The sequence below is a fragment of the Schistocerca americana genome, chromosome 9 (assembly GCF_021461395.2).
Source record: "Schistocerca americana isolate TAMUIC-IGC-003095 chromosome 9, iqSchAmer2.1, whole genome shotgun sequence".
Taxonomy (NCBI): domain Eukaryota; kingdom Metazoa; phylum Arthropoda; class Insecta; order Orthoptera; family Acrididae; genus Schistocerca; species Schistocerca americana.
Window position 1 is genome coordinate 57,229,890 of NC_060127.1, and position 23,838 is coordinate 57,253,727.

The 23,838-nt window shown below is 37.4% G+C and overlaps 1 protein-coding gene across 1 annotated transcript in view; it reads left to right on the forward strand.

Moving 5' to 3' along the window:
• The window catches only part of LOC124550626 (proline-rich protein 36-like), a 106,115-nt gene that overhangs the window by 76,618 nt on the left and 5,659 nt on the right, over positions 1–23,838 (forward strand). Inside the window, exons 5-6 of the mRNA XM_047125348.1 lie at positions 7,746–7,888; positions 10,385–10,499. Coding sequence (XP_046981304.1) covers positions 7,746–7,786 — 41 coding nt within the window. The 3' untranslated portion in view covers positions 7,787–7,888; positions 10,385–10,499. The remainder of the gene's footprint in view (positions 1–7,745; positions 7,889–10,384; positions 10,500–23,838) is intronic.

Consider the following 23,838-nt stretch of genomic DNA (forward strand, 5'->3'; position numbering starts at 1 on the left):
ATACATTTTTCATTTTGTGAAATGAATAATTTTATTGAGAATATAAGACCACTCAGTGCTAAAATATTTTTCCTCAAATTTAATCATAGTTTATAAATTTATATTACAAACAATTGCTTACTTCACCATTTTCTGCAATACGGTGAGTGATTTTGTGTTTTTTTTGTCCGACAGATAAGGACTAACATTTTCTTACATCACATTACAAAGCTTGTTAACAGTGAATAATTATTTTTTTCCGTTTCCTTTTTACAATACAGAACATGGGATATATGAAACAACTAAATGTTTGCTGCCTGACTGTCTATAGTACAATATTAAATTTATTCCACTATCCGTTTTGGCCAGCAGGCATGTTTGAATGGTTTTCTAATACCACTGCGGAAGCATTGGCTGCAGGTTAAAGTCAGTAGTCACATAAACTGAATATCATAACACAGACAGTTTCCTGGTGAAAATCTTGCTATTTAATAAACACAATATTACTCTTGTGTCAGTCGAAGTAGAAACACTGGGTATCTCAAGAAGTGGCCCCAATGTTTTGTGGTTGCTGGATTTTGGCCTGGCAAGGGTCCAACTCAAATGAATGTGATGCTGTGCCTTGTCACAATTCTTATCAACTCCATGTAAAACAAAGGAAAATATGTTGAAACATAAATGTAACAAATATTTTAAAATATTGAAAATTTTGATATTTACCCATCATCACTCAGGTGGAATAGACAGCAGTGTTACTGGCAGTAATTTGTGACACTGGAGATTGAGTTTGGTTGTGTCTCAAACAAAGAGGAAGACAGGATATAATTTTGTGCTGCTGACACATATATCATGAAATTACTTGTGTTGTCCAAGTTTGATTCCATTAGAACAGTTGTGTGCAGCGACTGTGGTACATTTCAAACGAGGAAAGGGAATCCAACAATCGGTCACAAATCCAATGCGTATTTTATTGCAGATCTAGGTTTCAGCTATCGAATAGCTACTGTCAGTGCTAAAAAAAAAATAGAAGAAAACATACAGGAAACAGTGATCGAAAAATGTAAAATGAAACCTCATTGTAAAGTACTGTGACAACATATTTGGTAACATACCATTTAAACCAAGATCTGTAGACACAACAAGCATGTGGCAACATACGGCATCATATGGTTTTAACGTGTACATAGCCAGATACTAAATGAAACTGTTGTTTACAGAGCAGTACAAGCAGCCACAGCTTATGCCATTCAGGGGGAGCAGTGGCCTCTATACCACTAATATCGACACAGAATTACCAGTTCAGTTTGTACATAAAATCGATATTGAAATTTAAAAACTGAAAACCAAGTAACCTATATTACAATTAAAAATTTTTGGTATTTTTTATATAAACCAAACTACATGTTAAAATGTTACAGATAACATTGAATTAGAGGAGAAATATTAATTCACTGAATAAATGCGGAAAATGATTGAAAATACTGTAAAACTTTTTTCATGAATGTTATACCTTGATTAAAGCTTAGAGTAACCAGTACACTCCCTGATTATCATTACAGTGCCATCTATTAAAATAATGTACCTGCATTAATTAACGTAATAATGTCATTTGAACTGCAGTGCCTTAATTTTAGAAAAGAAAATATTTCAGGGTTGCCACAAGTTCTGAAAATCGGGGACTTTCAAACTTGTCAGAGAAATTTGAAGGGGAAAGGGGGGGGGGGGGGATGAGGAACTGGAAGAATCTCGTTGTTGTCTCAGTAGATGAAACGGTTTTTTTACTAAGATGTCATGCTTCGTCGCAAGCTGGGTGCAGCTGAGTACGTGCGCTGCTTCCCTACTCCCTCATTTTTACTGCTTCTTCCCTTCCTACCACTCCCCTCAGCTTGCAGTCAGTGCTACCACCACATCTTGCTGCTAACCTAGTAGCTGCTAACGAGAGGCAGGGAGACATGAGGAGTGGTTTGTTTGGATCTGATTCTCAGAAACTGTTGACGCAGTGGCCAGAGATGGCAGCATTGGGTCTAGTCTCACCGATCTGCCCGCAGGCTGGGTCTGTTTGTGTGTGGCATAATGCAGCGGATTTTTGTGGTTTATCCATAATCCAGGACTGCGGTGCTCCCCGGCAGGCCAGAGGCCATGGGTGATGGATTTCAGGAATTGCGACTGTCTCGCCATAAGTACATTGTACAGTGCAGCGTTTTATAGACATTTTATTTATTCTAGTACATTTTTGCACTTTGAAAGTAGTTCATAATTATATAGTATGGACTATAAGAAGAAGAAAATTGTACCAGTCGCTGGCGGTTTGTACACTACGTACTCGTATATTTTTCGAAAGAAAAATCACACAATACCTGTAAAATGAGATGATTGTGTGGCATTGATGGTCAGGAGGTCCCTTCCGGGGAAGTTCAGCTGCCAAGTTTCAAGCCTTCGTTCAGGCGATGCAACTTGCATGTCAGTGATCATGAAAATGATGACAGCACAACACCCAGTCCACGAGCAGAGAAAATCTCCAACCTGGCTGGGAATCGAACTCGGGCCGGCTGCGTGGTAGGCAAGCACGTTACCACTCAGCTAAGCAGGCAGACACACAATTCCTCTAATAATAGACATAACACAGTGGGTAATAACTGACAATAATGAATGTAGCAGAATCAATATTTTATTGGTTGTTACCTGTAGTGTTGGTTTACACAACTCTTCCCCACCTTATACAGTTCTTTCAGGAGACCCACTTTTTTCTGAGGTTATTTCTGATATCAGTGAAGATATTTTAAATCCGACTTGTGACTCCAAGGAAATGCATATTTCTGTCATCAAATGTGTTTCGTTATATTAAAATAAAATAACATCAGTGGTGTTAATGAAACACACATACTATTTGACTTGCTTTCTCCATCTAAAAACAGTGCATTACAAAAGATGTTGATGTTAGTTGTTAAGATGTTTGCTCACATTTAGAAATACAGAAGTCCTTACATTTTTTTGTCAACCTACATCTTTACTCAACCTTGAGATCTCAAAATTTTCAGGAAAAAATGTTAAAACTTGTCTGGAAATCAGGAAATTTTGCTTGTGGAAACTTGTATCAATCCTGGATTTACACATAGTGCCTAGTGAACTAATAAGAGGTTAACTCAAAATGTATTGGATGAAATTGCCATTAAAAACATAACACACAAAATAACAGGAAAAAATCATAAAATAGACAACACCCTCAAGTAGTAATAAATTTTGTTCTCACTTGGTGAATTCTTAGGTGTTGTAGAAAAAGGAGAATTGTTAGGCATGCTACACCCACCCTGAGTCTGTAGCAGAGGCATTACCTGTACAAGTATGCCATCAGTAGCTGCCCCTCAATCGAATCTAGCAGAAAAGTTGGTGGTTGAAAGTAAGCTATTGTCAATAATTTAGATTACACCAGATTTTCAGTTCAAACATTTTATTTGTACTGAGATGTTGAATGAACTGCTGTTTATTTCCAGATTGAGTTTCGTGTATTATAGTTAACAGTACAGGTAACTGGATGGCAACATACTGCATTCAACTGATGTCCAATAGTACGATTGTTAGAGTGCAGCAACCTATTACCAATGGAACTATTCGCAAAAGTTCACATGCAGTAAACGTACACAGTGAACACAGTCATTGAATAAAGTTCTAAAATCACTGTCCTTGAAGTCTAACTATCATATCGATATGAAAATGATGTTCACAGCAAGTAACTCTGGGAAGTAATACTGTTGATATTCTTATCCTATTGTATGAATTAGCATTATCTATTATTAGAAGATTAACACAGTTCACAAAAATAATTACAAGTTCATAGTTGAGCATTAAAAACAGTCATTGAATTGTGGAACGAACTCTTGGAAACGAAATTTAGATAAATCCCAATGCATTTTCCAACTTGTGATTTGCAGATGAAACTTCAAATGTGGTACATTTCACCTTATCGGAGGGCATAGGTCCTTTCAAACTCATCACAGATTGCTCTAAAATGGCTTCCTACAAGCTTCTAATGTAGATTTACAGTAATTAGACCTGACCTTATCTATTGTTGTTTACTGGATTCTCATATATTACAATTAAAGATTTACATTTCCGTGTAACTGAAGAGTGGAAGAAGATTCATTTGAATGTGAACTTCCAGATGTAATGATAATTTCTGTTAAATTACACTGACTACTTTACCTATATATGCAATTTTATTTCACTAACAATGTTTTTGGTAAGGAATCTAATCACTCTGAAACTAAATGAGTACAAGAGTTGCTAACATGTTTTCACCATTGGTTGTGAGACTACTTTGCTTATTTATATATCTTTTTCATCTACTTTACCAGGAAGTCAGTAATCAGGTGTATGTTTAAAAGTGAAAAGTGATAAAGAAATTTGAATTTACTGATGTTTCATAATTAGCATGTTTATTAGGTAAACTAATTACACTTATGGATTCTAAATAACAAAAACTAACAGATACTAAAGTTAAGTTGGCTGAGCCCTGAGTTAATATTCAAGATTGTTGGTACTGTGCACATGTCATATAAATTATAATATTGAAGATATTTGCAAAACAATAGGGGGGAGGGCGGGGGAGAAACATACCTGGTGGAAAGGATCCACCTGCTATGTTACAGGTCATAATGCCTTCTGCCTACAAGGAGGTAGCCATCAAAAAGCTCCCAAAAATCGTTGCTTCTCTTCACCACCTGCTTGTTGAGATGACTTCCCATGGCAAAAAAATCTCAGTGTGTTCCAGGAGGTGTATAAATCTGCACATTTCAGCTTTGTTACAGCAAGGACGGAACACCATGTGGGCAGCGAAGCTAAATTTTTCAACTATATCTCACCTATCCAAGGCATGTATTCATCAAGCCTGATTTCAAGTCGTCTTCCTTTCTGACCCCCATAACAGGAATAAGTGTCTGTACATTTAATTTATTTCACGCCTGATTTGTGATAAAAACTTCTTCTGTCAGTACTGTTAGTTAAAATATGCCCAGGATTATTTATAGTTGAGAATGAAACCATATTTTAGATTTCCTAAAAATTGATGCTACTCTTGAACTAATTTTTCTGTGATATGGCGAACAAATTTATTTATCCAGAGTGAGATTTTCACTGTGCAGCAGAGTGTGTGCTGATATAAAACTTCCTAGCAGATTAAAACTGTGTGCCGGACCGTGACTCGAACTCGGGACCTTTGCTTTCTTGGGCAAGTGCTCTACCAACTGAGCTATCCAAGCACAACTCACGCCACGTCCTCACAACTTTACTTCTGCCAGTACCTCGCCTCCTACCTTCCAAACTGGAAGTGTTTGTCTAGGTGGAAATAGTTCTCTTTATATAAATTTAGCTTTTCACTTAGTTTTTTCTGTGCTACAGAGGGTATGTCCCTACCAATTCTTCTAGTCTTATGTTCATCAAAAGTTAGTTATATGTTCAGATTTTCCCTTTATAATCACTGAGTTTCCTTTTGACAGCTTTCATAATGATGGTCTCTTCATCATTGTTATCGAACATGTCGACTATCACCTTTTCATTACAATTATTATTAGAGGGTCTAATACATTCACTATTAACAATGCTACTACAGTCCTACTTTGTTCAATCTTTTAAGACTTTTGAGTGTCAATTGTATACTTCACATTCACAATAGTAGCTTTTATGACTGTACCATTAATTTTAGTACTCTAATTATATTTCAAAACTTTGCTTAAAATCACTTTTCCCTGTTCACTGAAGCTAATGTTTGTCAGATTTATGCTTTCTGATAAAAACTAAATTTCTGTTCACTACCTGTATTAAAACCCACAGAGTGCCCCATCAACTTTCAAATTTTACGATCATGTCTTAGTGTTGTTTCACTAGCTACTTTGTTAAGATTGTCCCTTAAAAAAAAAGATGAAGATTAACAATGAAACATTAAAAAAGTTAAAAGCTCTGCTAACATTAAAGAAGCTAAAAGCTCTGCTATCTCAAAATGTTATCTATACAACTCATAACAATTTTCTTTCTCTTTTGATGAACAACACCCTTATTTCACTTCTCATAATCACAACCTCACATTTTCGTGTACACTTTAGCACTTTTTCAGTCCTTAACCTGCTGTGAAACCTGGCTCGTATGTACCTGGGTGTGACTTTCTTTGCAATGCATAGTTTATTGAATATGATGTTCTGGATGATATTAGCAAACCTGATCCTAAGACTCTTATATTTGTAATATGTTTCACATGCTCAATATGACAGAATTTTTACCAACTTTGATTCCATTGGAACGGTTGTGTGCAATGCCTGTGGTACTCGTACATTTCAAAAGCCTTAATTAGAATCTGGTTGTGTACATGTTAAAGTCATGTAGCAATGCGTTGTCACAAGCTTGTTGAGTATGGTGTGACTCCATTTCAATCATTTGGTACCTAATACGTTGTCACTACTATTGTGCAATGTGGTTTTAGTTTAAATTTTTCAGTTACTGATTCCTGTATATTTTCATGAATTTTTTAGCACCGCATGGTTTTGTGTGTGTGTGTGTGTGTGTGTGTGTGTGTGTGTGTGTGTGTGTGTTTATCTGTTCAGTAGCTGAAATCTAGACCTGCAATAAAATACAATTCGGTTTTGTGACCAACTGATGCATTATTTTTTTTGTTAGATACTTTTGTTATCCTTAAAGTGTTGCTAAATCTAAAAAGATTCCCTATAATGGTGATTTGTAAAGGTATTCCTGACAAGTGTAGTGTGAAATTTCTGAAATGACCATACAGAGTTGTGTCAAAGTGTTGCTGCTCTAGAAGATCATGCTTATCCATTATAATGGAAAGTGTTTGTTGTATTACTACAAACACAGTAAAGTTTGTGGAGTGTTAGACCAGCATTTTCTTCAGATTGTGGATTGCATAACAACCACAGATCAATATCCTGTGCTCATCAGAGGGAAGTAGCTGGAGAAGTTGCTTCAAGCATACACAGGCAAGAATTGTAGCTCCAACACTGTTAACATATGTAATCAATCTAGTGAATAATTGTCTAAAAATTTTAGAAGGCTGTTTGTTGACAACATGGAAATGGAGCAGTATGTAGGGGGGGGAGAGAGAGAGAGAGAGAGAGAGAGAGAGAGAGAGAGAGAGAGAGAGAGAGAGAGTGTGTGTGTGTGTGTGTGTGTGTGTGTGTGTGCGCGCGCGCGCGCACGCATGCAACTACCGACAGAGCTATCCAAGCGTGAGTCACAACCTGACCTAATAGCTTTACTTCCACCACTACTGCTTCTCGCACCTTCCATACTTCACAGAAGTTACACTCCAAGATGAGCACTGTCGGAAGAAAGAATGTTGTGGAGAAATGGCTCAGCCACATTCTAGGGGATTGTTTAAAAAAAAATTCCTCTGCAGCAGATTGTGCACCGTCGAAACTTGCTGGTGGATACCTCAAATGGTAGAGGACTTTCCTGTGAAAAGTAAAGGCCACAGATGCAAGTTCTGGTCCAGTAGTCAGTTTTAATCTGCGAGGAAGTTTCAAATCGGCACACACTCCGCTCTGCAGAGTGAAATTTCATTCTGGCTGACAGCAGTTCTTTCTGTGCACTGTGAACTCTCTGCCACACAGTGCAAGATAGCTTTCTGTGTATAAATGTAGATGTACATAGTATTTTCAGAAATAATAATAGATTGAGTTTTAATATTAGCTGTGTATTTTTCATCTATTACTGTACCATTCACATACATTGTCTGTGTGAACTGATTATTGCTTGTATTTCAGTCCAGTTAAGAAATGGAAACAACAATAAGCAGGTGGATTGAACTCATCTAGGGGTGAGAAGTCATGTACCCACATGATGTGTACCACAAATCCAGTTTCAGCTCACCGCAGGTCTGGGAAGGAAGTTTTAGCGTGCTGCAGAGGTAAATTCAAGAGTATGGGGAAGTTAACACAGAAGTGAACTCTGGCAAAGTGTCTGTCACTGACTCATTCCTTTACCATTTGCAGAACAAATTCGTCTCCTTTTTAAGGTTTTGCAAATCACCACTATGTAGTGCTGTTGAGATGTGACATGACTATGGTTTAAAACTTCTCATTTTTATTGTTGAAACAATGGAAGCTTTGAATTTGCCTGATTACTTTGTTTACAGTGAGTGTTTAACAAAATTGTGTAGACAAAAAGTGTAAAAGTTTTTGCTGAATTTTCTTTAAAGAGTTGCATAAAAGCCTAACTCTACAGTGATACCTCAAATTGCTTTGTTCAACTTTTTGTAATCGATTGCTTTCAGAAAAAATATCTGTTCCCTGTGTGTGTTGCGCAGTACGATCGAAGCTTAAAAATGAGACTCGCGTCAGTTAGCGAAATAAATTGCTAAAAAATTTTGACTTGGGAAAGGAAAAATTCATAAGCAACCCTGTAGCAGGAGGCTCATCTCACTTATACAAGGGCCGTCTGAAAAGTTCTGAGCCTGATAGTGAATATGACAGTTTATGCTATCAAAGAGTATATTTCATCCAGCATTGTTAGATTGCTGCTATCCCCTCTCTGTAGTGTTCTTCCAGAGTGCTGCAAAGTATCCATGTAAAGCCACAGTGGCTTCTCCATTGGATAGAAAGACCTGGCCAGTGAGGAATGTCTTCAGTTTTGAGAACAGATGGAAGTTTGAGGTAGCCAAATCTGGGGAATATGGTGGATGTTCCAGCACTTGATAGAACAAATCCTGCAATTTCGCCATTGGCAAGACCCTTTCATGGGCAGGTGCATTGTCCTGATGGAAGATGATTTTTTTTTCTTCTTTAGGCTGTTTGTTTTTACAACTGCTTGCATCCAATATTGTGAGAAGTTGAGTTCAGTATTCTCCAGTTATGGTTTTACATTTTTCAAGACAGACAATCAATAAAATTCCTTTTGTATTCCAGAACACCAACACTATGATCTTTCCCTCCGATGGCTGTGTCCTTGCCATCTTTGTAGCTTGCATTCACTGTATAGTCTGCTGTTTGGATGTGGGTGTGTAGTGGTAAAGCCATTTTTCATCCACTGTCATGACTGTCAACACAAAAAGTCACTTCTGTTTTTCTTAAAATGCACCAAGCACTTTTCGGAAAGTGTAATGTGAATGCAATTTTGATCCTCAGTGAGCATACGTGGCACCCATCTTGCACAAAGGTTTCTCATATTCAGTTCCTAGTGGAAGATGTGACCATCACATTCCTTTGATATCCCTAGAGCATTAGCAATTTCAATCGCGTTTATACGCCGGTCTTCCAAAATCATACCATGGACTTTGTCATTGATTTCTGGTGCATTTGCAGTTTTTGGACATCTTCCTTGTGAATTATCTTGGACACTTTCAAGGCCGTGTTTAAACTCTGCAGCCCATTTCTTCACGGTGGAAATTGAAGGTACAGAGCCGTTATGCTTATTTACAAGCCACAAATGAATTTTGGTCAGTGTTACTCCTTCTTTTATGAATAAGTTAATCACTGTACAATTTTCAATTTTTTCCATTTTCAACACCACACACACCACAACTACTTCAAACGACCGCCTACAGTCAACTTGCAATGTTACATGGTGTCTGTAACATGTGTACCAACATAAGGGGGAAAATATCACGCAAGTAGTGCTGTGATCTCTGGGTGAGGCTGAGAACTTTTTAGTCAGCCGTCATATTTGTATGAGCTGGAAAGTATGCAGCAATCAAGTGTGTCCTAATAAAAGTAACAAAAGTAGTTTCTTGGTGAAGCACTTCCGAGAGAGAGACGACTTATTTCTCTAGTCATACTGGGCTACCTTGACATTTCTTTAGAGGACGTAAGTTAACACTGAATGGTATACAACAATATTGTTTGTTGTCAGTTAAAATAGGGAAAACCACCTAAAATGTTGCATCATTCTTTATCACGGAAATGCCATCTGACTCAAAATGTCAAATAGTTGATTAATTGACAGAGAAAAACATCAGATTTACATCTCTTTAGTTGTATTATGACCTAAAAAGTTATTTTTGTTTGTTTTGTGTAAGTAAAAAATTACGTGGACAGTGATTTCCATCTACTCAGAAAGCTATTGAATCCTCCCACACCACATTATCAAAGATATCAACATCAGAGAGGAAAAAAGTTTCCATAATTGATTGGAACAAATGCAAAGCTGCATAAATTTTATAGACACGTATTTTGAGCAACAATAGAATGATTTGTACAAAAAAATGTTCTTTTTCAACTGTTTTTATAAATACATAAAAGGCAGCCATTGTAGTAAGTGTTGTCAAATATATGCCTCTGATTTGTTTCATATGTGTGTGTCTGTCTGCCACTGCTTGCTAAAAGATTCTTTGTAAATTTTGTGGAACAGTTTTGTACTGTTCTGTTTGTAACTACACTCATGTTTATACTCTGAACTTCTCTTACAGTTTAGTATGGAAAATAACCACATAATGTTCTTTTTTGAACATGTGTGCTGTGGAACTGAAAACACTCAGCAAGCAAGATCTTAAAGTGCCGTACATCTCCAACAGTTTTGTAGAGGTTAGTTTCTGCTGAGTAATTTTGTCACCTATTTGTAAATTTAATGACTGGCCTTAAAACAGGGAAAGTTACTTTTTAGCTATACTTCTTGTGTGGTTTTGCTTATATAACCAACTTTGGACCAAAATTTCCATGGTGAGGTAAGAGGGTTGGCAACATTACTGAAGTAATACCTTGTACTAGGGCTAGGCATTAGTCGATTGTGAAGGGTAAACAACTCATTTGTTTATTTTGGGCTGTTTTAGTATCAGTTTTTGTTAATTAGTTGTTTTAGTTCCTTAGTTACTATGTGAAAATTATTGTTTTGGAAATTTATCAACTGCCAGAAGGAACTGTTAATTGTAAAATGTGAGAAGTCATTCTCTGTGAATCTGGGTCTTCGGTACAGCTTTTTATTGTAACATAAATTATTGATACTTGATTTATGTGCCACCTTTACAGTCACCATGCAGTGTTAGTTCCAAGTGTAGTGTGCCTTGTATCAGGCATGTTTTGTTTTCTGTTTAATTACTTTGTAGTGCTTCAGTCTTATAGACTTAACCTGCACATTGATACAAAACATTGGTGGAATAGGTATTTAAAAGCTCCACATTTTGAGGTGACTTCAGTCTCATAGGCTTTTGTTTTGGGGCCTAGAGCAAATAGTATGCAAGAGACTGTCATTAACAGGTGTGAGGATTATCCATTCTGATAGAACAGAGATTATCACAATCTACCTGTCCATTGGTAGGGAACATTGATTGACCTTGGGAGGTCTCGCGGCATACTGTGTGATAGGTTATGTTTCAGTAACTTGGTTAAGTTACAGTAACTTGGTTTGTACAGCATAACTGTGGTGTATGTGTCCTGCGACAGCCGGGAAATCGAGGAAAAATGCAGTAATTTTTCCATCTGGGGAAAAACCTGGGAATTTTTTAGGATTCTAGGAATTTTTCATTGTTTTAATTTTCAATTAAATATTTGTAATTTTGACTGGCAAGAACTAATACTCTAACAAAGAATTTTTAGTTTAGCTCACAACTGCAGAATAATGCTGCAGCAACAAAACATAATTGTGAAAAAAACACCAAAATAAAACTTAAACTGCAAAGAAAATGCCTCACAACAAAAAACAGAGTGCACACACAAGTGTCTGCTAACAACAAAACATGCCAAAGGCTTTAGGATGAAGACTGTGCAATATTTCATAACAACAAACTGCTTTGTATGAGCGTGATGTCACAGCTGTTTACATTTTTTAAAAAGGTCACGGGAAAGGTATTGCAAGTGGTGGTTTGAGAACTGTTACTTTCAAAGTAAATTTCCTTTTATGGGAGATGGATTACGTGTGCCAAATTTCTTAAATCGCGGAAAATTGCTGCAGCATTATTCAATTTGAGGACCAGCCACTTTGAAAAATTTTGGGCAAGGAGACCATACATTTATATCATTAATCATCTTGTGGTGCTGCAGTTCTTCTTATGTCCATGCTGGCTATGAAAATAGGTCGAGGAATTCCACCTTATGCAAGACATCTCTTCAGTTTTGTTTTACCCAGACATGTTTCAGCACTTTTTGTGCTATCTTCAGTGGGTTATTTTAATTTCTTACTGTGAAATTGTTGTTACATATTAACATTTACAGAAACTTTTGGTGCAAAATATTTACAATTGTGAATGAATAATTGTTGTAAAATATTATACATTATTTGTTTACAGTTAACAGTTGATATATGTATTAACGACCTCATGTATTGTATGTTGTTTATTACATCGTGTCTAAAGTTCTAGTTATAGCTTGATTGGCAAAAGAGTGGACGTATGCATTAGTAGTTTACATACCTTACGTGAAGCTATTGGGTATTTATGTTGGTAGCTAGTCTGGGCACACAATCACTGCAAATAATGTTTAATATTTTACAACAATTATTCATTCACAATTGTAAATATTTTGTATCAAAAGTTTCTCTAAATGTTAATATGTAATAACAATTTTAAACTAAGAATATAAAATAGCCCACTGAAGATAGCATGAAAAAGTGCTGAAATATGGATAAAACAAAACTGAAAAGGTGTTTTGCATAAGGCAGAATTCCTCATCCTATTTATATCACTATTTACAATTTTAGTGGCACATTTCTGTTTGATGTATCTTAAAGGGCAACACACGCAAAAAAGACCAATATTATATATGAAAGCTTTGCTTTTCTAGTAGCTATACAACATCTATATTAATTTAAACTATTAACTTTTCCTATTTGAGTGTTTGTGCTACCTAACAGCGATGTCGCTGTCAGCTGTCTACATCATGAGTCCTATGCTCTGAATATCTGCTGTCATTTGGTCGAGATTATGTGATATGAGCTATGATTGGCTGACAAAAGTGCATTGCAGTCTTGGTTTCAAAGCTTTGGAATAACATGCTGTGTTTGGTGAAATTCGTGTTTTTACTTTTGTAATATGAAAATAAGCAGCATACAAGTTCCTGCTCATCAAAGTTCTTTCTGAAACACGTTTTTTTCCGTTTCTGGGTTTCATTTCTTAAAGTGCTGAGAAGTTCTATGCCAGTATATAAAACATTTATCATTCAAAGGATTGGTAAGTTTTACAATTAGGAGGCAAAGTGTACAGTCACTTACCATGGAGAAAGTGTATTTTCATCTGGGAAAAAGTGTATTTTTACTCAGGAAAATATGATTTTTCACTTGGGAAAATGTGTATTTTCACCCAGGGAAAAGTGTATTTTTAACTGGGAAATCCGCGAATGTGTTTTTCCTTGTCTGCGTAAACACTCTCCGATGACCTACTGAAAGTTAGTGACTGAATTAATTATGTTTTGTTGAAGCTCTACAAAAATTAAGTGGTAGTGGAGGAAGGAACACACAGTCATTGACACAACCCCATAAGAAGAACTGAATGACAATTAAAAGTGAGTCGGATCCAATACTGAGGCAGTCTGGCATTGAGGTAATCAAGAACATCTGAAAGAAAGTGTGGTGGGGCACGGTCTTGTTGTGAAATGAAGTCTCCACTCTATTTCTGTAATTGTGGTATTAACCATTGTGGCAGCATACCTTTGTACTTGACACCAGGCAGGGCAGACATCATTTTAGCAGTGACAAAGTAATGGAATGTCGTGCATCTTTCACAGGTAAAAGGGGCGTACGATCGCTCTGTGGAATAATTTAACATTTCGACACGGCACTTCACAATAATCACAATACGATACTCCTAAGAATTACAAACCTTTGAGAAATGGCCTATGCTAAAAGAAGAGAGCACCCTTGAAAAGTGTGCAGAGTGTAATAGATAACATTGAAAACACATCGGTAAATGGTTCCTTCGCACTTCTGTGTGAACCTTCAGTTCACTTGTACTGACGAATCGTAGAGATATTTTGAAGGCGACATGCCACAAATGCCCATTTTTCACGCAGATATACAGGTGATTAGTATTTTGCAGAAAGTAGATAAGAGCTATGTCTTCTACATTCTGTATGTGAAGAATTATTACTCAGTGGATTTCACATTCAGAAATCATATTTGAATGTCAGTTGTTTCTGAGAAGATTGTGTTATTTGCTTGTAAGAAGGAAAAAGTCTACCAGCACAGACCTGAATTGGACAGCAGCGAGACCGTGGCGTATTTAGACAGCAGTTTATGGTTTTGTGATATTGCTGCTCGTGTCGTCATAGAGGCCACAGACACATCATTGACATTCTGTCTTTCATAGTTGAAAGTTGGTGACCCATCACACAATCCTCGTGACAGTCTGTCTCCATTTTTCCCAGTGTTTTGCATCTCAGAGTAGCTGGTCCCTTGTTTGGTGCATCTTCTCCTTTACCTGGTCCGTCCGTCATCTCGGTGGTCTTCCTTACAATGTTTTCCCTTCGACTTTGCCTCAGATGATCATTTTTTCCACAATGTCCTCCTGTTGTCAAACTATGTGACTGAAGAACTGCATTGGAAACAAGTGCTGGACAGCCTCTTTTCCACTAACTTGGAAGGTGGGGGTGGGGGGAAGGTACTTGTGCACTCAACCCCTTGCTCCAGTACTCAGAAATAGGCGCCTCGTCCCCACCCACCCTGCCTTTGCCCACAGGCATGCGTTTCTTTCCTTTTTTGTCCCCCTTTACTGGGAAATCTGTTCATATTGCATGTACATTGTTACATGACAGTATGTAATGATTTGGTACAGGAAAAATGCCAGTTTGATGAGCTATTGCAAGTTGATCTTTGCTACTGCTCCATGTGATGAGCTGTCTTGGTGGAGTTGCCCCTGAATCTGTACTAATCGCACTCTTTTACGGAGGCCCACTGGGGCAGAATCTTCCAGTCGTCTTGTAGTGCATTGACTGCTCGGACGAGCCTCACCTCCCCCCGCAGAGCAGCCATCTCATAGCTTATAAAAGAAAGGTTCACGAGTCACAGAAGTGACTCAAAAGTTGATGGCGAGTCAGTAGAAGAATAAGTTACTCGTAAAGCCTCTTCACTCACTTTTGTAAATAATATTGATGTAGCTAATGTTGGTGGCAACTGTAAGTATTCTGGAGTGGCCCAAAGTTGGCCAAGTTCCACAGAGCAGAGAGGGGCCGAGCAAAAGTGTGCAATTAGTGTGTCTAAACCTCTTATCATGTAACGTGTGTGCACTATTATGGCACTGCACCAATACAGTACACAGTGGACAGTGTGTGTGGTCACTTAGTTTTACTGCAGCTTGGAATTTAACATCCATTTTCTGTAGGTGGACTAAGTCAGTATGGTTCGTTACTTCCACAGATGATCTGTCACCTCGATGATATCCAAATAGAATGTTAGAACAGAATGCTGTTCACATTATATCTCTTCAGTTGTTTATCAGATGTTGATGTTATTGCCTGTCCATCTGCTCCTCTATTTCCGAGACATTGCCAAGCCGTGACGGCAAAGCTTAAGCAACGCCTTTACAGCAGGTGGAGGTGTTCAATTGCTTCCATGCCTTAGAGACATTCTGTGCTTATACGTACTTCCCCAGATCTGTGTGTACGTGAATCTGTAGCATGCACAGTGGGAAATTCTCTACATACTAATTACCTAAATAACGTTTTTACACAAACATCTTTCATCCGCTTGCAAGGAAGAAGTGAAACTTGTTATTGTCGATGAACGACATGTTCCACCACAGGCTCAGTTGAATTGTTTGTCAGTCTCTTGTCCCTTACTGGAGAGTTTAAAGTGGATGAGTTTTTAATGAGGAAGAAATGTGTTGATGTGTAACACCAACTGTAGTGTTAGTGGTGCTTTTTTGGAAAAAGAAGACAAAGGTATTGACAAAAGTAACAAAAACACAGTTCCAGGAAAAATCATCGCATTTATCAGCCCCCTTGGAGTCAGCAGATTGTGTAACTTGGTAATGATAAACTAAAAGATGTTATTTTTGTTAAATTTGTGAACAGAAATTTGAAGGAAATCTTTTCAGTTTTCTCACAAAATAGAAAATCTGTGGAAGCTGGTTTTTTGGACTGGAGGGAAGGGTAGAAAAGCTTAAAGTGTGTGAAACATCAGGCTGCCACAGAGAGTCTGTCCAGAAATTCAAATCCCTAAAACCAAATTTGAATGTATTCAGTCAGATTTCAAAGGAGAAGCTGCCATAAATGAAAGAAAACCAAGCTTGTTTACTAAAAATCACGTCTTCTCTCCATTACTTAGCAGTTTGAGGGAACAAGTGACTTTGTCAATTTGTTACACCTACAATGTGAAGATGAGAAGGTACTTTTAACATGACTACAGTGTGGAACTTATAAATGGGGCATCCTATGAGAGAGAGCAGTTTAGTGCCTGTATAAAATTTGTTGATGCTTTGTTAGAGATAGGGGTTGTGGCAGATATGGGTGCCAAGGACTAGATGGTGCCTAGACAGAAAGCAGAAATGGTTAGCAGCACACGTAATCTGAATGGCACGATAATTTTACTTAACTCAATCACCAAGTCCGAGAAAGAGTCAGTTAATCAGAAGGTAAGCATCATAAATGATCAAACCACAAAAACGCTACTATAAACTGTGAGGCTTCAGCTGTCTCTGCTCGTAGGCTTCTAGGAAACTGGCCTGGCCTCGGGTATCTCGATAGTAAAAGGGAAAGACAGATGGAAAGCTTCTGGTACATTATAAAGAGTTTTCAAAATGAATATCAGATGTTCACTTTCAGTTCCAACTTAGCAGCTGTGAGACACAAGCAGAAAGAAACGGAGGTGGCACAGGATATGTGGATAATTGAGAGGATGGTAGTTGGTAGTTTTTCCTGGATTCCAAGAGAGAGGTAACAATTACCTTATGGAATATATGTAGACGACATTAGAAAATGTACAGGAACAATGGGGATGCATATGGCTGAAGATCGTAATGCGTGGAGAAAACTCGAGTCGGTCTTTACAAAGTAGTGGATGTCAAATGAGAGTGATACATCTAATGATTTGATCTTGGAAAGGATATTTTCCTCAAATTTTTATCACACATTTCATTCGAATGATTTTGCCATTATTATTTTGCTAAGATGTGTAGTTATGTCTCCAAGCACAGATAGAGCCCGCGAATGTGAGAATCCTGCAGCCTAGACATCAGCACGCACGAAAACTAGTACAAAGTCTGCCAGTCTCGTTACCTATCTTCCCCAGTCTATAATACTACACAGGTGAAACAGTTACAAGTAACACAAGTTCTCGGGATAAAACAACCATTTATTGCACACTACAAAATCAATTTTAATGTATTAACAGTGGGAACATCGATCAAAGTCCTCAAACTTGTAAAGCCGTTGTACGATAATGGGGCTCGAGTCTGTGTGTAATAGTATAAATGACACTTTCTGCTAACACTGAATCACGCTATAAATGTTTCGACTAAGTGTGACTGACTCACACTTGTGCGGCACTTGCATTTCTCTTGGCCACTGCCTGTCTTGCATTGCCAACTGCATTTCACACCTTCACCAGAGGACTATATTCCAAGCGTTTGCCTTGAAGAAAATGATCGGTTGATACGTAACAATTGTGGACTAATAAAACATTGTTCTTATGAAACACAGCTGACTCTTTATTCATTTGAAGTAATGGGTGCAATCAGCAGGGGATCTCAAGTTAATTCCATATTTCTAGATTTCTAGTAGGCATTTGACAATGTTCTTTACAAGCGGCTTCTAAGCAAATCGTCTCAGTTGTGTGACTAGATTCATTGTTTCCTGTCAGAAATGTCACAGTTTTTAGTAATTGACAGGAACTCGTTGAGTCAAATAGAAGTGGTATCAGGGGTTTCCCAAGGAAATGTTACAAGTCCCATGCTGCCCTGAATCTACATAAATTATTTAGGAAACAATATGAGCAGTCTTCTTAGACTGTTTGCACTGATGTTTCCCGTGTAGTAATGTCATCAGATCAAAATAAATTGCAAGATGATTTAGACATGATATTTTCATGATGTGAAAACTGGCAGTTGGCTGTAAATGATAGGTTCTCCACACAAATACTGAAACAATTCCATTAAATTGTGGTTACTTGATCAATAACACAAATTTAAAGGTCATCAATTTGACTAAATACCTAGAAATTACAATTACAAAAAGCTTAAATTGGAACAGTTATGGGGAAAGCAAACTGAAGACTGTATTTTATTTCGTGAACCCTTAGAAGATGCAACAAATCTACGACGACACCGCCTGAACGACACTTGTCGGTCTTCTTCCGGAGAATTACGGAGCAATAAAGGGTCTTTGCAAGGTAGGATCAACGGAAGACATCAAAAAACTTCAAAAGAGGGAAGCTTGTTTTGTATTATCACAGAATAGGGGAGAAACTGCCACTAATACGATATGTGATTTGCGGTTGCAGCTGATAAAACAAAAGCCTTTTTGTTGCAGTGAGATCTTTTCACGTAATTAGTCGCCAACTTTCTCCTCTGAAGCAGAAGTGTTTTATTGACTCAACCAACATAGATAGAAATCATCATAATAAAATAAGAGAAATCAGAGTGTGCACAGAAAGATTTAGGTGTTCATCTTTCCCACTGATATTGGAGAATGGAATAGATGAGAAATAGTCCAAAACTGATTCTGTGAACCCTCTGCCAAATACTAAGTGTTATGGGGAGTTGTCATGTCATAACTGCAACATTACAGAGATGGAATTGCCAACCAGTACTTAGCTACAGGAGGAATAATTGCAGCACTGATGATAGACACATTCAAAAGTGAAATAGCTGTTCCTTTCCCTGGCAGGACAGAAGGGCACAGGTAGGGGAGGGTTAAGCTGGAAGGGCAGCCCACCCAGGCCCCTCTATCACTTTGTTTGTATGGTAGAATTTTGGTCTGGAAAGTAAAAACCAGCTGTGAAGCTAAATTTTGTGTATTCTCAAGTGTAGTAATACCATTGAATTTTTTGGATTCATAAGTAGTATATCCAATGAAATGTTTTGTGATAATTCTGCCTGATTGACAGAATTGTACCTTTTTAACGTCTATAGATTGAAATGACAGTCAAACTGTTTCATAAAGATTTCAACCTATCAGAAGCTCTGAAAGAAACTGTTTCAAGAAGGCTGGACAGTCAGAAAAAGTTCTTGGATCTCTCTTATATAAACAACATTCTTGGTGACTAAAAGATAACTCCCTTGGTTGTATGCGTGTTCGTTCTCTCTCTCTCTCTCTCTCACACACACACACACACACACACACACACACACACTACTCACTTGTGATTGTTGGACTGACTGTGATACCGAACTCACAGATCTAAGAAATCCATATCTTGTCCATCACCTCTCTCCTGCATTGTTATTTCTGTAACAATAATTCATCTTAAGAGGTTTTTCAAGTCTAGAGGTCCGATTTTCTACCTCATTTTCAACTTTTTTTTTTAAAGGTGGTATCAAAAGATAAGTCAAGCAATTCATTTTATTCATCTATCTTCTAGCTGCATTAAACATTTTTTTTGGCCAAAAATATTAAGGGATTATTAAACAAAATGGTGCTGAAGATTGTAATGCACACTGTGAACTGGTAGGTGGGTGGACCTGGTTCAGGTAATTGGGTGGCCAGAAAAGATCAGATCAAAAAATTATTAAAATATATGAGCGTAGCTATGGTCAGAACCTCAGAAACTATGGTCAGAATCTCATAAAAGTGAAAAAATGTCTTTTTTTGCACAGTGGTGGCTATTTGAAAGAAAAGTAAAAAAAATCTAGTTTTTTGGGCATTGAAACACATAAAAAGATGAAAATTGTTTTAGTTTTAGAGGTTCCAACCATAGCCAGTTCAATCCTCTACAAAAATAGTTGTGCAACATCAAAATTGGTTGAGTAGTTTTGCCGCAATTAAAAAAAAAAAAATAAAATAAAATAAAAAAAAATTTCTTTTGGAAAATTGCGTTTAAAGTTTTGGATATGATATTTGTCAGTTTTTTATAGCTTACCATCAGCCTGCGATGCGTGGAGCATACACTACACCTTCCTTGAGCTCGTAAATCTAGTTTGCATGCACTGCTTTCTCACAGGCTGCAGATCTGGCTTCTTTACGGGCCATAGATGTGCAGTGCTCGGAGCATCCAAGGCAGTCCACATTGTGCCTTCTGCAAAATTTGAATTCCGTGTTGCCAAGTTGAATACCCAGGACATTCATTGTCTGTGCAGTTCCCATGAAGCTGTTGTCAAAGATAACTGTAGCCAAATTGTTTGCAGTTTCGACTACATCTTTACCAGAATATATGCGTTTTGGAGAAAATGTCCAAATCAATGAATTTATCAACTTAAGAGTTTTGAGTGTTTGCTCCAACGCATCTATCCAGCAAATTGTCATTTGATAGGTCTTTGTATACAGATCTGATTGTCTAGTGGTGATTTGTGCGTGTAAGTCTTCAATGTCCCATCTTTTCCAATCTTCTTCCAATCATACAAGCTCTCACAGCAATTCTCATGCCGAGGTTCATCGTCTATTGAAGTCTTGTGGTAAAATGTTGCCCATACTGCTAGAAAGCGATATGGGCAACCTTCTACCACAGAACTGCCAGTCCAATGATCGTGTGTTTTGACTGTATGAAACAGTTTACAGGCAAAGCGATTTCGCCCACATATTCTCCATAATATCAAAATATGCAATAAAAATAATCAATTTTTTGAAACTTCCAGACCAGAAAACCCCCTTGACTCACTTAGCAACAAAGCTCTATAATTTACTCGCCAAATGTTATCTGAACTTTGCTGAAGTTAGAGAGACCACAGACTGCAGTGGCCAGTTTGAAGTGGGCCATTCCGTCACCATCTCACGGGGCTCCTGACTGCCTGCATTTAGATGCATGTAGTGTAGGCTACCCACCATGCAGTGCTACTGCACTCATTCTGCACACATACGAGCCACTCAGCCACTGCAGCATGCAGATGCTTGCCCTCAGCTACAGCTAAATTGCCAGCTTAATTAATATGGAAGAGATTTCAGGTGACTTAAACAATTAATAAGATGAGTTCGTAAGAAGTTTGAAGGTACGTTACTGACAGCGTGTTAGTGTTGCAGCAGTCTTAGTGCTTATTGAGGGGGGGGGGGGGGGGGGAGTTCAGTTGACTGTTTTATTTCTAGTCAGTTAAACAAGGACTGAACTATCATGTAGTACATTATTCTTTTCAGTAGATGAATAGGATGAAAACAAATCATCAGAAGAGCCTGAAAGAGCAAAAATTACTGTGTGTCGCTTCAGTTGCAGAGGTTAGTGTGTAGAGGGCGACTGCCACTTCTTGCCATCTGAACACAGAAAAAAATTCTTTTCATAAATCCTCTGTTGAATTGTGCTGAGGTTTCCGTAACAGATAAGGGAACTAGAGAGCTGAAAGCCAAATCTCTACACATAACAAAAAAATAGGGAAGGAAAAGTAGTAAAAATGAACTGAAACATCAGGCAATGTAGAGTTATGGAAGGCCGGTGTCAGTAGTTGATAGCTGATATTTATCCGATGTTGATTTTCAAGTGCATTTTCTGAAAAAGCTGAGAATTATGGAGCACTACAACATCAAACAACTACCAGGTTGTAGCTTCTGTACCCAAATAATGAGAACAATTCCTTTTACTTTAGCACACTGGTACTTGCATCTTTTGGAAGACTAAGCATTTTGAAGTTGCAGGTGTTTAGACATTGCCTAACACTGCACTGTGGTCTGATCTTGTATCAGAATCAATAAAAGCGTTCCATAAATGTAAACGATGAACATCTGTAACTTCTGTTGAATTGTCATGCTAAAATACTTGTAATACTGTGTTGATAATTTCCACATTACGTTCATCTACAGGCAATTGAATAATACCAATTTTATTGTACCAGAAGCCTTTTTCCTTTATTTTTTGAAGGCTTCATCATTGGTTTAAAATATATGCATATCTTGGTAAAATTGTTGTTTGCTAAAGCACAATCGGTTTCATGGCCAAAAACCACATCATCAGGTGCAGCATATATGGTAAAAACCAAAGTACAGTGTCACCACATTTTGTGGATGTTAAAATTAATAAAGGAATTCTAAAATACATTCACAAAGTTAAAACATGATATGCATACCCAGCCCCATTGCTCCTAGTCAAAATTTACTGTTCAGTGAATATCGTCAATACTATGACAAGTAAAATATAATGTTGGCATTCTCCATTATTTAAAATTTGCCTGCATCTAGAAGAAAAAAGAAAAATACTTTATAATGAGTGGTTGCTAAAAGTTTTTAAAATGGGGCTGGATTGGTGATAAAAAAAATATCACTGCTAATATGATCAATTGCAACACTATGGAAATTACGATGTGGAAAGCATTGGGTGGCAGTGTGAAGGCAGTGCAGCTCAATGCAGGGCAACACAAAAGCGGCCTGCATAAATGACAAAGAGGGACTAGGTGGCTGGCGGAACGAAAGCTACCCATGTGGACTGTGTGACGTCATATACTCATGACTGTGATCGCTGGCTCACTAACTTTACAAGTGAGAATAATACAGAATTTTATTATGTACTATTACCTATTGTGCAATCAATCAAAATTCGTCAGAATACTATGGTGCTTCAATTCCAATTGGTTATTCAGTATGAACTGTGTGTTTTCGTTTTTATGTCTAATAATTTCTGCTTCCTGTAATATATTCAAAATACGGCTTTTTTCTGTTTTATGTAGTATTTTTAAATTTTCTGAAGGGCTTGTGATGCTGTGCCCCTCTTTGCGAAAGTGCGCTGTATCGTATTTAAAATAACCTACTGGTTTGCCCTATATATTTCTTAGGGTAATCATTGCATGTAATGCAATACACACTTGCATCATTACATTTATTTACCACAGCTTTTTCCTTGTGCCTGAGTTTTCTGCCTGGATCCAAAAAAGTAAAATACGCTAGAATAATGTTTTTAGATCTTGTACGTCTGCCAACTAAGCTATTCTAGAAAAAGCCAAGGTTCCTTTGTCTGCTCGGCTGGTCCAAGCAATATAAGGAAAATACTGTGGTAAATAATTAAGTGGGTGTATACTGCATTACATTCAGTGATTGTCCTAAGAAATATATAAACAAAAGTTGTAGGTCATTTCAAATAAGATGTCAGAAACACCTTATTTTAAATAACTCACAATCTGCATTAACAATGCATATTTGCAAAGAGGGGCATGGCATCAAAAGAACTTCAGAAAATTTATAAATACTTCATAAAAAAGAAAAAGACATATTCTGAATATGTTACAGGAAGAAGAAAATTTTAGATATAAAAACAAAAACACACAATTTACATTGAATAACCAATTGTAATGAAAGTACCATAGCATTCTGCAAAATTTTAATTGTTTGTACGATTAGGTGTTAGTATTCTCACTTCTAAAGATGGGACCAGGGCCCAGCAATCCTAGTCATGAGTATATGAAATCACGGTGCCCACATGAATAGCTTCCTTTCTGCCGGCCAGTTGGTCTCTCTTTGTTGTTGTTACAGGCTGCTTTTGCCCTGTCCTGCACTGAGCTGCTCTGCCGTCACATTAGTAAGACACTGCCACGTGATACTTCCCACATAGCAATTTGCGTAGTGCCACGACTAATTATGATAGCAGAGACAACTTTTTATTGCCAATCGGAACCATCTGCTCAATATAAAATATTTTTCCTTTTTTCTTGTTAGAGAGCAGGCAAATTTTAAAGAATGGAGGACGTCTTGTTTATATTTTGCTTACTGTAGTATTGACGATATTCACTGAATAGTAAATTTTGACTAGTAGTGATGGGTATGCCTATCACCTCTTAACTTTGTGAGTGTATTTTGCACATTCCTTTATTAAGTTTTATATCCATAAAATGTGGTGACATTGGACTTTGCTTTCTACCATGTATGTTGCACCCGA